Consider the following 16,477-nt stretch of genomic DNA (forward strand, 5'->3'; position numbering starts at 1 on the left):
CCGTTTCATTGCTGAAAAACTTCTTTCAACGGATGCACTTGTAGCCCGAATTAGTAAAAATAGGTTTGCCAATTTAAAGGGTTCCTGTAATGCATTATCAAGTTCTGAAGACGTTAAATATTGATACAATTCTTGTACATTTTCTTTTATATAATCTGGATCATTATAAAGAACTGTCAATTCTATTTTCAACTTTACTGTGTCAAATGTTTGTCCATATAGCTGTACAAATTGATGAAAGGCCCTATCTGAAAATTGTTTGCTTTAAATTAGAAAACCTATTTTTAAGTTGGATTATCATAGTGTCAAAAATTTCAAAAAGAAAGTCGTCAACGACACTTATCCATGTTTAATTGCACACTTTAATAGATAAGTAACCATTGTAACCATTCCAAAAAGTGGTAACGTGCTTACTAATATCCACAGCGCGCTTTACGCCTTCGCCTTTCAAAATTTTCAGACACGAGCCGTCTCCGACCGATAGCCGATGGACCTTCATTTGTATCCACATTTAAAAGTGGTAACATTAACCTGCAACCGAGTCGCATAAATTCGCCGATATTTTCGTGCGTCTAGTTGGCTTTTTAGTGAATTATTATTAACACTCATATTTCTATTGAAAAAAAAAATAAAATGGAATTATTTCACAGTAGTCACAAAATATTTATTTGCAAGATTTTTAACTGTTACCAATGGTAACAGTGGTTACATGGACGCTTCGCCAATGCCAGAGAGAAGAATATCTTGGCTGCAAAACCTGAGAAAGTGGTTCAATACATGTACAACCGGACTATTCCGATTAGTAGTAAGAAACATTAGGATAGCCATGCTGATCGCCAACATCTGGAACTGATAGGCACTATAAGAAGAAATAAGTTTCTTATACACATTATTGATGTCAAACATCTAATCTTCTTCTTTATAGGTGCCGTGTCTGTATTCAGACGTTGGCCGTCATCATGTTTACAATTTCCTGAAATCTTGGATATCTCTCTATCGACTGCTGCGCGAATTAATTCTTCTACTGTGCAGCCACACCATTGTCTAATATTACGCAGCCATGAAAGTTTCTTTCGACCAATCCATCTCTTTCCCTCCACTTTTCCTTGTATTATAAGGCGAAGCAGATGGTATTTATTAGGTCCTCTAATTATATGGCCGAAGTATTCTGTTTTTATCCTCTTTATGATGCTTATGAGCAGACGTTCTGAATTCAGCATTTGAAGAACATCTTCATTGGAAGTGTGCGAAACCCACGATATCTTTAGGATTCGTCGATAGCACCACAATTCGAATGCTTCTATTTTGTTTAGCATTGTGGTTTTTAACGTCCATGTCTCACAACCATACAATAGGATAGACCACACATAACATTTCAGCACCTTCTTTCGAATATTCATCGACAGGTTTCTGTTACATAAAACTGGTTTCTAGGTCATAAAAGCCTTCCGTGATATTTCGATCCTAGTTATTATCTCTTCATCAGAGTCACAATTTACATTTTAACCAGCTGCCAAGGTACTTGAAATGATTTGTCTTTGAAATGTTGATTTTAAGGCCTCTCCGATAACTTGCTTCACTGACTAGATTTAGTAGTGTTTGAAGATCTCGTAAATTTTCAGCAAGAATGGCTGTATCGTCAGCGTATCTAATATTGTTGATTACTTCTCCGCCTAGCCTTACTCCCTCTTGTCTGTCTTCCAAAGCCTCCCTAAAGATTTCTTCAGAGTACAGATTAAAAAGGGTGGGTGATAAAACACAACCTTGTCGTACTCCACGTTTTATCGGCAGTCTCTAATTTGGATAGAGGCTACTTGATTGTAATATAAGTATTTTCAACAGTCTTATATCATTGTGGTCAAGTCCTGCTGCCTGCAGGAAATCGAAAAGTGTATCTTGTTGTACTCGGTCGAATGCCTTCTCGAAGTCGATGAAACAAACATAAACGTTCTTTCGGAATTCACAACTTTTTTGTAATAGAACGCGCATACAAAATAGTGCTTCTCTAGTTCCTAGACCATTTCTAAATCCAAATTGCTTATTACCCATTCTAGTTTCGCACAGAAGGAATACTCGGTTTTGTATAATACGTAAAAGTATCTTAAGTGTGTGACTCATCAAACTGATTAGTCTAAAATCGCTGCATTTGGTGGGCCTGCTTTTCTTTGGTAATGTTATAAACAGTAACTCCAATCTGGTATTTTTCCTTCGTTGTAAATTTTGTTAAAGAAAGTAGTCAAATAGGTAATGTTTTCCTCATCTAAAAGTTTAAGTAGCTCAACAGGGATTTGATCTGGTCCAGGTGCTTTATTGTTTTTGGCTTGTTGTATTACTTTTATGACTTCTGACTTCAGTATACTGGGACCTCTGTCTAATTGGTTGTCACAGGTAGTATTTGGAGTATTTTCTCGAGAAGCATCGTCAAAAAGGTCACTGATGTGTCTCTCCCATTCTTTGCACTGTTGTTCGTGATCACAAATTTTTCTGTCTGCGGTTTTAAGTACTTGAGCATTTTTCTGTTTTCTAATTCCGGAGGTATATTTAAGTTTCTTGTGGAGGTTGAAACTGTCATGCTATTTTGGAGGTCTTCTATTTCTTTACATGAATTCTCGAGCCAGGATTCTTTGGCCTTTTTAATTTTTCTTTTTACGAGTTTGTTGATTTCACGGTATTTGATAATATTTCTATTTTTGTATTTTCGTCGAACTTCCATCAGGTCTAGAATTTCTTGGTTCATCCAGTCATTTTTTGCCAACATTGTAGGTGTTTTTAAAGATTCCCTACGTCCTCTAAAATCGAGTTTTGAATATCGTACCAACATTCGTTAATAGTTCTGTTTTCGTTTGATATATTTGATATTCTGTGCATTTTACTATTTATCTGCTGTGATATGTGTTCGCGCGTTTGGGTGTTTTTAAGGGGGTCGAGGTATATCTTACTAGGCTTAGTTGGCTTTGTTAGTTTCTTTAATTTAATTTGTATTTTGGAGCAGAGTAAATTATGATTTGAGTTTATGTCTGCGCCGGGGTAAGTTTTTACATCTTTAATATTGTTCCGAAATCGATGGTTTATTAGGATGTAGTCTATTTGATTCCGTACTATTCTACCTTGCAACATCTAATGCAGTGGGTTAAATTGAAGATGCTTTTTGTACTCGATCTCTCACTTCTTTGTCCTGGTCTACATGACGACAATGTGATATCAAGGTATTTGCAATCAATTTCTATTTTACATCTGATTGGTTCTTTGCAGATTACTGGTGTTTTAGTTTTCTGAGATGAGATTGTCATATTAAATTCGTTTGCTCTTATGTTAGATATGTGGACTAGCCTTCGCAAACTATCTTCATCTTGGGCTATCAATATTGCGTCGTTTGCATAACCACAGAGGGCTCAATGAATCCCCCTATCTTATTTCGCTGCCTATTTTTATAGGTTCTGTAAAGGCCGCGTTTCACCATCAAATAATTTGAGCAAACTCCGGAAGTACGTCAAAGTGACGTCACAATTGCAGTTTTTTTGAAATTCTAAAAATCTGTGCTCTCACTATCAGTCTAGTTTGATCAAATTTTTTGTATTGAGTTGTCTAACTTGTTTGTACTTTATTTAAAATTAAAATTTTTCATTATTATCCACAATGAACACTCAGGATGTGACGTCACTAACTGTCACTTTCAGTTTGCTCAAACCAGTTTGATCAAATTATTTGATGGTGGGACGCGGCCTTAAGGTGTCCACCTAATTTAACTTCCATTCTGTTGTTTTGGTAGATATTTTCCATAGTTTTTATTTTATGATACCTTTCTAGTCTCTATTATACAGCAGATCGATTCCACCTTTGAGTCTCTCTATCTCAAATGCTTTCTTTAAGTCAATCAGACACAGAAATGTGGTCTCTCTAGTGATTTTTCAGTAATTTGCTTTATGCGATCGATTTTCCAGTACAAAAATCCTGTTGTTCATCTGCTGAACTTATCCTTTAATTCGTTAGTTTACTTAAAATTTTAGTTGTAGTATTTAACAAGTTGATACCTCTGTAGTTTTCTGGTTGTTTTTATCTCCTTTTTTTTGAATACTAGAGTTGATTCGCTAGTTCTCCATTCTTCCGGTATTTTATAATTTTGTTAGTTGTTCTATCATTGCTGCTCCACAATACTTCAGTATTCGGTCTCTACCTATATTAACTTCTTCATTTGTGGTAATTTCTGATATTTCCCGTTCTAGCGTTATTTGTTCTTCCATGGAGCTATTTTAAATAGTCAATCCATATGTATCCCTTTCTATGTGTTTTAAATCTATTAGTTCTCTTATAAAATGAGTACCTCTTATAAAACGCTATATTTCGTTTGAAAGCCATAAAATCATCTTATAATACGAGTTAGCTTTCACCTTTCTCTTTGTGAAGACAGAGAAATCGACTCGACCACCCACACGCTTCGTGGAATAGTCATAATATGATACTTTGAGGTATGTAAGACTTTTAGTCGACATTTTAAGGGTTTTAACCCATGTATTTTTGGTGGCTTAGCATGTAGAGCTTGCTTAGAACACTGATGATGCTCTCTTTAGAGCGAAAACGTTCTGTTTTTTAATGTAGCCCTTTATTGGGGTTTTAAATAAATATACCTTTTACACAGAAGATTTTTTTCTTCAATTTTTATAAAACCATGTTCCATTTCTTCTGAAAAACGTTCCCAGTGATCATTATTTATTCTTCTTAAAAGTGAATGTCTCTCGTTTCTCATTGTTTTGTATCGTATGCCTCTTGTGTCTTGGTTGACATGTATTTCAGGTAAGCATTTTTCTTTTCTTTACATTTATTCACTTCTGTACAAAACCATGGAGCTTTTCGCCTTGGGAACGATTTCTTGTTATTTATATTTCTTTATTACTAATTGAATGCAAGCCGCACAAGCCAGAGATATATGGAAAGAGTAAGGGAGACCTATGTCCAGCAGTGGACGCGTACAGGTTGATGATGACGAAATGTATTTCTTTCACCAAGAACTTCCTTAGCTGACGCTAAGGTATTAGATTTAATTTTTGCCCAGGTTTCTTTCCATCACTTTCTGTGATATATGTGTTTCTGCTTCTTTCTGTTATTCTCTTTTGGAATAGATATCTTGTGGAGTTATCCTATTTTCGTTTATCCATATAACTTGTGGTTTTTTTCAATTCACAGATAATTTAAGAATTGCTGCGAAATTTTCAGGCCAGTTTTCATAATTTCTAATACTGCATATATTATGTAGGAATTTAAAGGAAAACAAAAGATAAGTTCAGGAAAATTTATTAATAATGCGTACAAAATGTGAAGATCATATTTTTGCTCACAACAAAAATACTAAAAACAAATCAAAAAGAGAACACAAGAAACAAATATTTTTTTTTAAAACAAGAAATATTAATTTAAATGCCATATCTACGTTTAAACAAAACATTTGACATTCCATGTAAGAAATCAGATTAATGGTAATATATTCATACTATAAGGCTTGCAAATAATAAAGAATATGTCACTACATGTTACACTAAAGAGCACTAACATAATATGTTTATTTTATTCTACTTTTGTAACTAGTAAACTTGCATGCAAAATAATCTTGCCAGACCTCACTTGTTCATATTTCATCTTTAAACCCTACCTGGGGTACTGGAGTACCCCAAGCCAAATTAATTTTATTATGATTCTTGGAATTTTAAAGATTCAGCGCCGACCCTCCATCTACATTCCTAAAATGCTATTAGTCTCGGCATTGTGTATGTTTCGTCCAGTTGCTTCCCATACTCCATACGCTCAGGGCCGTAACTACCATTGGGGCAACCGGGGCAGCGCCCCGGGGCCCCCGCCCAACGGGGGCCCCGCAGGGGCAACCGTTTGGTTGGCAGTGCATAGATTTTAACGAGATCAAATAAACTTTTCAAAGTTCTACTTCTAGTTGTCCGGTTGTAATACGTACACGGCATATTAATTCTAACAACTTCAATGATTTTTACCTGTTTTACCTGCACCATTATAAAAAATTTTGTCTTAAAATATCTCCATGAAGTCACCTCATTTTCTTTGCTTTCAAACCACAAAGCAGCTCCTTGTTTTAGGCTTGTTATAATTTCTTTGCAGGCTTCGAAAATCTGCATGTTGGAATTTGATTTTTAAGATTTTAATGAAAGGCACCGGATGTCATTTTCTAATATCCCCGCCAAATTGGATTCTGCTCTCATTAGAGCTGTATACAATTACTTCACGACGGTCTCCTCCTTTTTGACATTTTCCTATCTCCTTCAATTTTTGTTCCACTTTTTCCATATCGAATTTTAACGAATTCTCGAATTTTTGTTCCGCCTTTTCAATTTTCTGTATCTCCTCAGCGATCTGGTTTATCTCTTCCTGCATTTTCTCTAAATAAACCTTCATATTTTCAGAAATCGAGGAAGAAGACATGTAGTCTGGCCCTTCGAATAAATGAAGAAAAGACAAACTACACGTTCGTAATCAATAGAGAGCGGAATATATGCAAAGTGCATATACATAGATGCATATATTGCATATTTTCAGACAACAAACACAACATTGCATATTTAAGCTAAACACGATTTATTTTGCATATTTTAAAAATAAATTATACAAAAGTTTAAAATTTTCCTCTCTTAGTTGGAATTTTATAACTTCGATATAAACGAGCTCGTTATTTATCTATCTATCGCTCATCTGGACTTTCCCATTACTACCTGAATTTAACAATTATGGGTGTTCCCGAAAAATATTATTTTATTAGCGTAGCAAGTCGTAGGTACCTACCTGCTTTTAAGGGTCTAATAATTATTTTGTCAGTTTCCGGCCAACATTTGTTTAAAGTAAACGTTGTATCGTATTTAGTGTTTTTGAAGTGATTGGTATATATTAAATTTAAATATGTCTCCCATTCAAAAAAGTGCTTGGATAAAGTGTTTTCCCGAGTTAAAGCTAAGTGGAGACAAAGTATTTTGCAAGGCCTGTTCCAAAATCGTAAGTTACATTCATTTTCACATTTCATTTTTTAAATGAGGAACTGACAAACAAAAGCATTATGTCCCACAAAAGAAATTTTTCTAGAAAGAGTGTTTTTATTCGACAAATTCGCTTTTACTTCTATAAAGACGGACATAGAGAGAAGCATCAAAATACAAAAATCCATCAAATTGTAGACAATTCCGCTTTTGTTCTTCAGCTTAAGTAACGTACTTTGTTCTTTAAGTAACGTACAAATTGCTAAAGAACTTATGTTCATAAAAGTTAATTTTAGTTTTTTACCAGATCTAATAAAGTCATTAGAACAAAGGAATTTACAATTAAGTGATTCGGTTAATCTTGTTAACACTTTTTCTGCTCATTGTCAAAAAATTCCCGGAAATACAGGGATTACAATTAGAAATAAATTAAAAACTGTTTTAGAAAAAAATGAGGGCTTCGATTGTTTGAGGAAAGTTGTACGTATTTTTGAAGGCAACTTTTCTGAAGATCTTACGACTTAATATATTGTTTTATTTTTGAGTATTTTTAATATGCATTTGCATATTTAGACAAATTTAGAAAAAATACCTGCATATTTGTAGTAAAAGTAATGCATATATATGCGCATATTTTGGTAATGTTGTGTTGCATATATTCCGCTCTCTAGTAATCAAAAATCCAAGACAAAGAGTTAGGCAGAACATAACTCTTAATGGCCACAACTTCGAAGTATTGAATGAGTTTAAATATCTAGGAGCATTAATCACAGATAACAACCACATAAAAAAGAGGTCTCAGCAAGGATAGCCGCAGGGAATAGACCATTATACTCCCTATCATCATTATTAAGATCTAAGCTGCTAAAAAGAAAAGCTATATTAAGACTGTACAATGTACATGTCATGTCAATTATTCGCTCAGTTGTTACATCTGGAAGTGAAACGTGGACTCTACATCAGCAGGAAATAAATAAGCTGCTGGTATTTGCAAGGAAGGTTCTCAGAATGATATTTGGCCCTCAAAGAGATGAATTGACAGAATACACAAACAGTTTTTTGTCACCATGTATCCCTACGTCACGTCACCAAGCAACGTGTCAATTTGTGGCCGGTCTAAATGATACATTTATTAAATTATGCAAATAGTGTGACACATTCTTTATTATACTAATGATATTTAGCGATATAACTGTAAGAAATCTTGCAGGGATTTTCAGTCTATTAATTAGACGTATAATAAGACATAAAGTATTATTGTGAGGAACTTTTCTTTCAGTATTTGTGTAATGAGAATCTCGTTCTTCCAATTCATTCACTCTTTACTGCCAAGTTTTTTGGACATACTACATTAACTGGCTACTTCTTGTCTTGAGAAGTAAGAAAATTTATTAGAGATCATAAAAGGTAAAATTAAATCTTGTACTTTTAATCTAAGTAGGTATGTCAAAGTTTGCTAGTTACAAATGTAAGCTCAATATGAGGATAGAAAAACCTAATGCTACAAAAAATGGAGGGACCATTGCATATGGACGATTAATTTTATTTATTATTGCTCTATCCAAATGCTTTTGAGCGATGAGTCTTTTGTATATGTCTATATTTAAGTATATTTATCGTTTGTTTAAAAACTAAGAACAGTATTTCTTCTTCTTCTTCTTCCTTCTTGTATGTAGGCTTTAAAGCTTGTTTCTTCTTCAATATTAGCCTACTAAATTGTTTAGGTTATCGCACCATCTTTTTCTTGGTCTGCCAATACTTCTTCGTACATTTGGTGACTTATCTCGTGCTATTCGTATTATTCTATCCTTTGCCATTCTACTAATGTGTTCGTTCCACTCCTGTTTCCGTTTTGTCACCCATCCATTTATTTCTTCTATATTGCATGATCTTCTTATGTTTTCGCCCTATCCAACACACTTTTCCTTGATATTCGTCGGAGTATTTTCATCTCTGTTGTTTCTAGTAGTCTCCTCGTTTTAGATTTGTCAGGCCTTGTCTCCGCCGTGTATGTTAATATAGGTCTAATTGCTGCTTTATAGATTCTTGCTTTTGTGTCTTGTCTTAGGTGTTTGTTCTTCCAGATTGTGTCATTAAGAGATCCTGCCGCTTTACTTGCTTTTAAGCTTTGTTGTCGTACTTCCTCTTTAACATCTCCGTAACTGGTTATATCTATTCCTAGATATCTAAACCTTGCTTCCTGCTTTATTATTTTCCCATCAATTTCGATTTTACATCGTAGTGGATATTTAGATGTTGTCATACATTTGGTTTTTTCTGCTGATATTGTCATATTGTATTTCTTGGCTGTTGTATTGAAGATATGTAAAACCAGTGTTAAATTACAAATTAAACCCCTAATTTATAATGCTCACAAATAAACTACAATTGATCAAAAAGGTTATTGGCTTTTGCATAGTAGCTAAAACTTTGTACTTTGATGCTTACACAAATATAATGTGAACTAGGAAGTTATTGAAATATAACTTAGCAATTGTTCAATCCTGCATGAAGTTGAATAACTGATAATTAAACTATATTATCGATATCTATTACAATAATTATACACAGTGAAACTATGAAGTTAAGATTATTGTGAGATTACAAATTAAGGGTTTAATTTGTGATTCAGCAACAGTAATTGGAAAAGATTGATTTAGACACACAAAGCTGTTAAAATTTCACCAGCTCCTTCTGCTTTGTGTCTACATTTGTATATATATGTAATATTTATATGTAATGTATGTATGTAATAAAAGAAAGGAAATTAAGATATTTTTGTTCGTTTTATTAACTTTCATCAATCGTTAAACTGCCATAAAAAGAATGCACAGATGCCTTAGTTTAGTAATCAAAAAACTTATTAGGTAAGTCATGTCAACTGATTGTCAATGTCTCTAGACAACAATCGAAATTTGAATAGCAGTAGAGTCTAGAATTGAAAGAAACTGATTCAGACCAGTCAAATTATACTTAAGTATACAAAAAAATTATAAAAACCTGATGAAGCAATTAAAAAAATGAGTATTAAAAACGAGGTATTAGGAGTTTCACACTAAAACGAGTATTTTTAATTCAATATGAAAATCCTACGGTTAGGGCCTAGTTCCTCTGGGCCTAAAATTTTTAATTTGGCTAAAGTTGCTACGAAGTATTTTACTTGATTTAACTAAGAGCTGGTGTTCAAGTGGGAATATATTTCAGACCAAAAGGATGACAGTAGGGATAGAATTTAATTTTAAAGCATTTTGGTTCCTTGCTGGTATTCTTTGTATTTGTCAAGACTGATATGTATATAGCGAACGAAATTTTAAAAAAATATAATTTATATTGCATCATGCATTTATTTATAATATTTACTAAGGCATTTTTGAAACCTGCAGCTTAATCAATTGACTTATTTGATCCTTTTAGTCTAAAAATCCAGTAGCAATGTTGCTTTTGCATGCAACTAATCTATAAGAATAAATTTAGCAAATCTGTAGATTTTTTTAAATTAGTTAACCTAGAAAATAAAATATCACTTCGTTATAAGTAAATTATTCAAAATTAAGTTAAAATATACTAATGTATGTAAATTAACTAAGGAATATTTAACAGGTAAGTCCTCAAAACTAAAACTTGCCGAGACAAAATGTTGAACCAGTCAACTCAATAACATGTGACATGTTTTTAATAAATAACATGTGATATGCAGATAAAGCTGAGAGTACGACAGGGTTGTGCACTTTCTCCTCTTTTGCTCAATTTTTTACAAACAGACCTGGAGTATATAGAGGAATGAACTTAGGAATGTTTCTTTAGCCATGGCAGTGCAATATGGCGCGAAATATAATTATTCGAGTAAACTTTTTCCAAGTTTGGAACTCTTACACAATTAGAATCGACAATAGAAGAGGCTTTAAACGTAATGTCAACTTACTACAAACAAAAATCATTAACCCAGGTATGACAATACCAAAAGGCACTGTTAGGAATATATTCCAATTTACGGTTCAGAGAACCTGTATAAAACGAGTCTGTGTATGGCATACAGTAAACATGATACAGTGTATGGCATTAGTAAAATAAGAAAATCTACGGTTTCGTTTTGATTTGAACGTTTGAACGATTTGAACGGTTTGATTTGTTTCGTTTTGATTTAAAATCAAAACGAAATCGTAGATTTTCTTATTTTACTAATGCCATACTCTGTGTTAGAGTACACAGACTCGTTTCATACAGGTTCTCTGAACCGTAAATTGGAATATTTTCCTAACGGTGCCTTTTGGTATTGTCATACCTGGGTTAAACAGAGAACTTGAATCGAGTCGAAATTCATTTCACTTATTCCCCGTTAGAGGGCGTTCTAACCATACTGCGATATAAATAGTTTTAATTTATAATATCGAGAAACTACGGTCGTGTTGGTGTAAATTTGTCTTCCTCAAAGCCTCTTTAACAACAGGTAGACCTAGAAATAGTACTATCGGGGGATGGAGGGAGACAGATTTATATCAAAACGAAACCGTAGATTTTCTTAAAACTCATTAAAACTAAACCCTACTAAAACTCAAGTATATGCATTCCATTTCAACAACCATTTGGCGCATGTAAAACTGAATGTATCTTGGGGGGATAGCACTTGGAACATACTGACAGACCCAAATATCTTGGAGTCTTGGATACTAGAGCGGTCACTAACATAAATTCCACTGTCAGAGTACAAGACAAAAGGTTACTACAAGAAACCACCTTCTCCGGAAACTTGTAGGGAGCAAATGCGGTGTAAACCCACACGTTTAAAGTTTCTCAGCAGGGGAATATGCCTGTCCCGTATGGGGTAGATCTAGGCACGCCCAACAAGCCACCACTGCATTAAATGAAATATGTAGAATAACTATGAAACCTACCCATGTATCCCTACTGTACCGGGCAGCTGGATTTGAATCACCAGAAGACCGTAGATGCGCCTCGCAATATCTGGAGAAGTTTTGGCAAACTTTCCATGAAAGGCATCAATTATACGAGTTTGACGAACCGCCAGGAACCAGCCGGCTTAAATCAAGGAAAAGGTTTATGAGCAACGTCAGCGTAGGACCTCCTGATCTGTTCATCTTATACCCAAAACCACTTAATTTAATGAACTCAGATTGGAGAACGTGGCGGACAGTCAACCGCATACGCATACAACACCCTGTGACAGTAAAACCGCTTCCATGTCGGCACTTTGATCTCAAGAAGTAATACCGGCAGTACGCGTACGCAATTGGTAATTCACCAGTGATGGATGCGGGTTTTCCCTGTTAAAATCCGTACGTTTCTATGCGACTAGCAATGCGAGAGTGGGGCAAAAGCGACTGGGAGCAAAAGATTTTACTTCAAATTTTTCGGAGAGTGGTTCTACTGTCCCTCTTTATACTGTGACCCTGTAAAACAGAACTTCATTAAATGGAGTATAAAGAAGGAGAACGACACGATTTGTGAATGTGGGGAAATACAGAATGTGGAGCACCTGAGAGTATGCAGACTGCGCATCACAGTGCACCCTTGATAATTTATGGCTGATAAAAGAAGGGTGTAAAGGGTGATCAACTGGATTGTAAGAAATACAGAGGCATTACCCTGTTAGCATTTGCTTATAAAATCTTCGACAATGTATTGTTTGAAAAACTTGAAAAGGTTTTGGATAATTTCACAAAGGATATTTTTGGTCAATATCAATGAGGATTTACTGCTGGAAAGTCAACTATACATCATCAAATTCAAGCACATATGCTAGAAAAGTCACTAGAATATAACATTGACACATCATCTCTTCGTCGACTTCAAAGCAGCCTATGACTGTGTTAAAAGAACTGCATTATATAATGCAATGATTGACTTTGGAATCCCTCCTAAGTCAGTTAAGTTGACCCAACTAACAATGCAAAATACAGGGTGTCCAGAAACTCTACCGACAAACGAAGACAAGAGATTCCTCAGATAAATTTAAGATATTTTAACCTAATTCTTCTAGTCCGAAAATGCTTCCTAAGGGAGCTAGAGCTCTTTGAAGATGGCGTCTTGTAATTAGTTTTTCTTAAATAACTCCAGAACGCTTTTATTTAGAAAAATGAAAATTGGTACGCATATTTATCTTCCAAAGAAAAATCGATTACATTTATTGTGAATTTCTAGTACCGGTCATAGGCGTCCGTTTTGGGTAGGGCAACGGATATTTTATCGCATAACTTTTATGTCTTTAACTTTCAAGCATATTTGACACTGGATTATTAAATTATGAGGTATGATAGTACTAAAAGGTACTCTTGCTTTCAGTCGGTATAACACACCGTTTTCTAGAAAAATCGATTCGAACATTTTTCGTTTATTGAATTTCCAAAAAAAAAAAATTCAAAAAAAAACCATTTAGAAAAACGAAAACTAGTACGTTTACTTATATTCCAGAGATGAATCGATTTCATTAATTGCGAATTTCTAGTACTGGTCATATGCATCAGTTTTGGGTAGGTCAAGGGTTATTTTATCGCATAACTTTTTTGTCTTTAATTTTTAAAAAAATTTGACACTAGATTATTAAATTATCGAGGTATTCTAGTAATAAAAGTTACTCTTGTTTTAAGTTGGTAAAATACACTGTTTTTTTTAAATTTTTCTTCAAATTCAGGAAACGAAAAATTAAAACCGATTTTTCTAGAAAACGGTGTGTCCTACCGACTTAAAGCAAGAGTACCTTTTAGTACTAAAATACCTCACAATTTAATAATCCAGTATCAAAAATGCTTAAAAGTTAAAGACAAAAAAGTTATGCGATAAAACAGCCGTTGCCCCACCCAAAACGGGCGCCTATGACTGGTACTAGAAATTCACAATGGATGGAATCGATTTATCTCTGGAAGATAAATATTGTCGGACTAGGTAAATTTGGTTAAATTGTCTTAAAATTATATGAGGAATCTCCTGTCTTCGTTTGTCGGTAGAGTTTCTGAACACCCTGTATAAGCTCGTGCGTTAGAATTCAAAGAGAAAACTCGACGTTCTTTGACATTAATAATGGTCTCAGACAGTGGGGCGTGTCTCCATTTTAATATTGCCTTGGAAAAGGCAGTCAGAAAATTAAATATTAGAATGAATGGAACTATTTTTAATAGATCGACGCAAATTCTCGCATTCCCTGACGATATAGTTATAGTGGACAGAAGTATGAGAGACATGGTGCAGTGATTTACAAGGCTTGCGGACGCGGCAAGTGAATTAGGACTTGTAAACGAGGAAAAAACCAAATATATGTTGGTGTCTACAAACTCCCGAAATATCCAACAGAAAATTCAAATCAACAACCATACGATTGAGTAAGTCGAAGAATTCATATATCTTGGATCGCTAATAAACTCAATAAACACGACAAGCGACGAAATAAAAAGACGCATAGCAATAGCAAACAGAACTGGTCACGGTCTTCAGAAACATTTAAAAACAATAAAAATATAAAACGTGCAGTAAAGCTCAATATATACAAGACCTTAATAAGACAGGTTTTGATATATGGGGCTGAAACGTGGACCTTATCATCTCAAAATGATGAAAGACTTCTTGGTATATTTAAGAGAAAAAATCTTTTTGGGACCGTAAATGAAAGTGGGCTATGGCGTCGATGATACAACTTTGAACCATATCAGTTATACACCGATCCAGATATTGTGAAATTAGTTACAAGTGCAGATACTTAGATGGGCTGGACACATTGCTAGGATGGCAGATCACGAATACACGAAGAGATTAACATTTTCAAAACCAGAGGGCACAAGTAGAGAACGACCACGACACGAACAAGATGGATTGATGATGTGGAAGAAGACCTAAAGATTTTAAGGCTCAGAAGGTGGAGGGAAGTTGCCAGGAATCGGCAGGAGTGGCTACTTCTTTGCGAGTAGGCCAAGATCCACAACGGATTGTCGAGCCACTTATGATGATGATGATGAAAAGAAGGGTGTAGACGTAGCCGGATACTGGGCAGAAAAACTGCAGTCGGATCCAGACTGGAAAAAGCAAAATAAGTGAGTTATTCTCTAAGAATTGTTGGTCTTCAGGTTTCAGTACATACGGATGTACTACTATTTCGTTCAATATTCCAGAAAATAACAACACACTACATACGATAAAAATAAGTAATTGTAACTGGCGCAGTCATATTTTAAGAAAGTAAAATAAGTGAGTTATTCTCTAAGAATTGTTGGTCTTCAGGTTTCAGTACATACGGATGTACTACTATTTCGTTCAATATTCCAGAAAATAACAACACACTACATATGATAAAAATAAGTAATTGTAATTGGCGCAGTCATATTTTAAGGACTAACCTGAGATACTATACGGCTACCACGGTAAAAAAACTAATATAAGATTAAATATTAAGTTGTGCAGAGATTAAAGGTTAAGTCTACGGGTGGCGTCTTTTTAAACTGCCGTTTCCGGCTACAATATATTGTTCAGGTACAGAACTGCTCACAGCTTCTGGTAGTTCCTCAGTTTGTAAGTCGCTTGACTCTTTGTTTATGCCGGCGTCCTGAGATTCATTGGCAGGCTTAGGAGGCCTTGAGATTTCACAGGCGCTGGCGGAACTAGGGTTTCGAGTGTGCCGCCCGCTTTCATGTCTTTCTTCAAATACTAAAACAGAAAAGTATTAACAAAAATTGTATAACCGGTATAACCGTACATTTAAAATTAGACTCTGTAGATTTACCACAAGTTGAACACCTACAACAATCAATGTCCGCCCAAGAAGAGCTCGGTTTGCAACGAAATTAAAAATGTTTATACATTTTTAATGTTTATTTAATACATTTTTTTTTTGGAGTACGTAGGAAACCTTCTCGTTGGAGCTTTTACCACGCTGAGCAGATGGAAAGTGAATTACAAATTTTAAAATTCCCTCATCGTTCAATAGTATTGGCACCCGCAAGGCTTATAATTTTTAAAAGTCTCTACTGATGAAGGGCAAAAAAGCCCCGAAACCGGTAGAGGTGCTTCCTGCACTGCTGCTGCATTTTCGGGTTGCAACGAAATTGAAAATGTTTATACATTTTTAATTCTTGTATTAATTTTTCACATTTCCGCACACTCTTTTTTCTCTAATTGCGGGAGTAGTAGTATCCAATGGTTCTAACTTGGAAGCAGTTTTTATTTCAATGATCTCACAAATATCTCCGTATTCATGTTATCATGAATCAATGTTCCTTATTTAAACAGTTATTCATCGATGTATCTAAGACCCATTGTGTAGCATCTGCCTTTGTAGCAAAGGATGAAATAAAGAAATATAAACTAGCGGAGACTAATATAGCGCCTGTAATATTACAGGCGCTTGAAGAATGCAGGCTAGACTATAGGTATACAAAATTATTACACAAAATATACTTACAGGTAACAACCACTGTTAAATTACATACTAACAGTAATCGCATAAAAATAGAACGGGGGGTTAGACAAGGAGACCCAATATCACCTAA

General features: G+C 34.6%; 1 protein-coding gene across 1 annotated transcript in view; it reads right to left on the reverse strand.

Moving 5' to 3' along the window:
* Positions 1-5,273: 5,273 nt before the first annotated feature.
* Positions 5,274-16,477, reverse strand: part of LOC114332483 (solute carrier organic anion transporter family member 5A1-like) — a 233,732-nt gene continuing 222,528 nt past the window's right edge. The window contains exon 11 of the mRNA XM_028282280.2: positions 5,274-15,635. Within this exon, the coding sequence (XP_028138081.1) occupies positions 15,409-15,635 (227 nt within the window). The 3' untranslated portion in view covers positions 5,274-15,408. The remainder of the gene's footprint in view (positions 15,636-16,477) is intronic.

Source organism: Diabrotica virgifera, chromosome 10 (genome assembly GCF_917563875.1).
Source record: "Diabrotica virgifera virgifera chromosome 10, PGI_DIABVI_V3a".
In the NCBI taxonomy this organism is placed as follows: Eukaryota; Metazoa; Arthropoda; class Insecta; order Coleoptera; family Chrysomelidae; genus Diabrotica; species Diabrotica virgifera.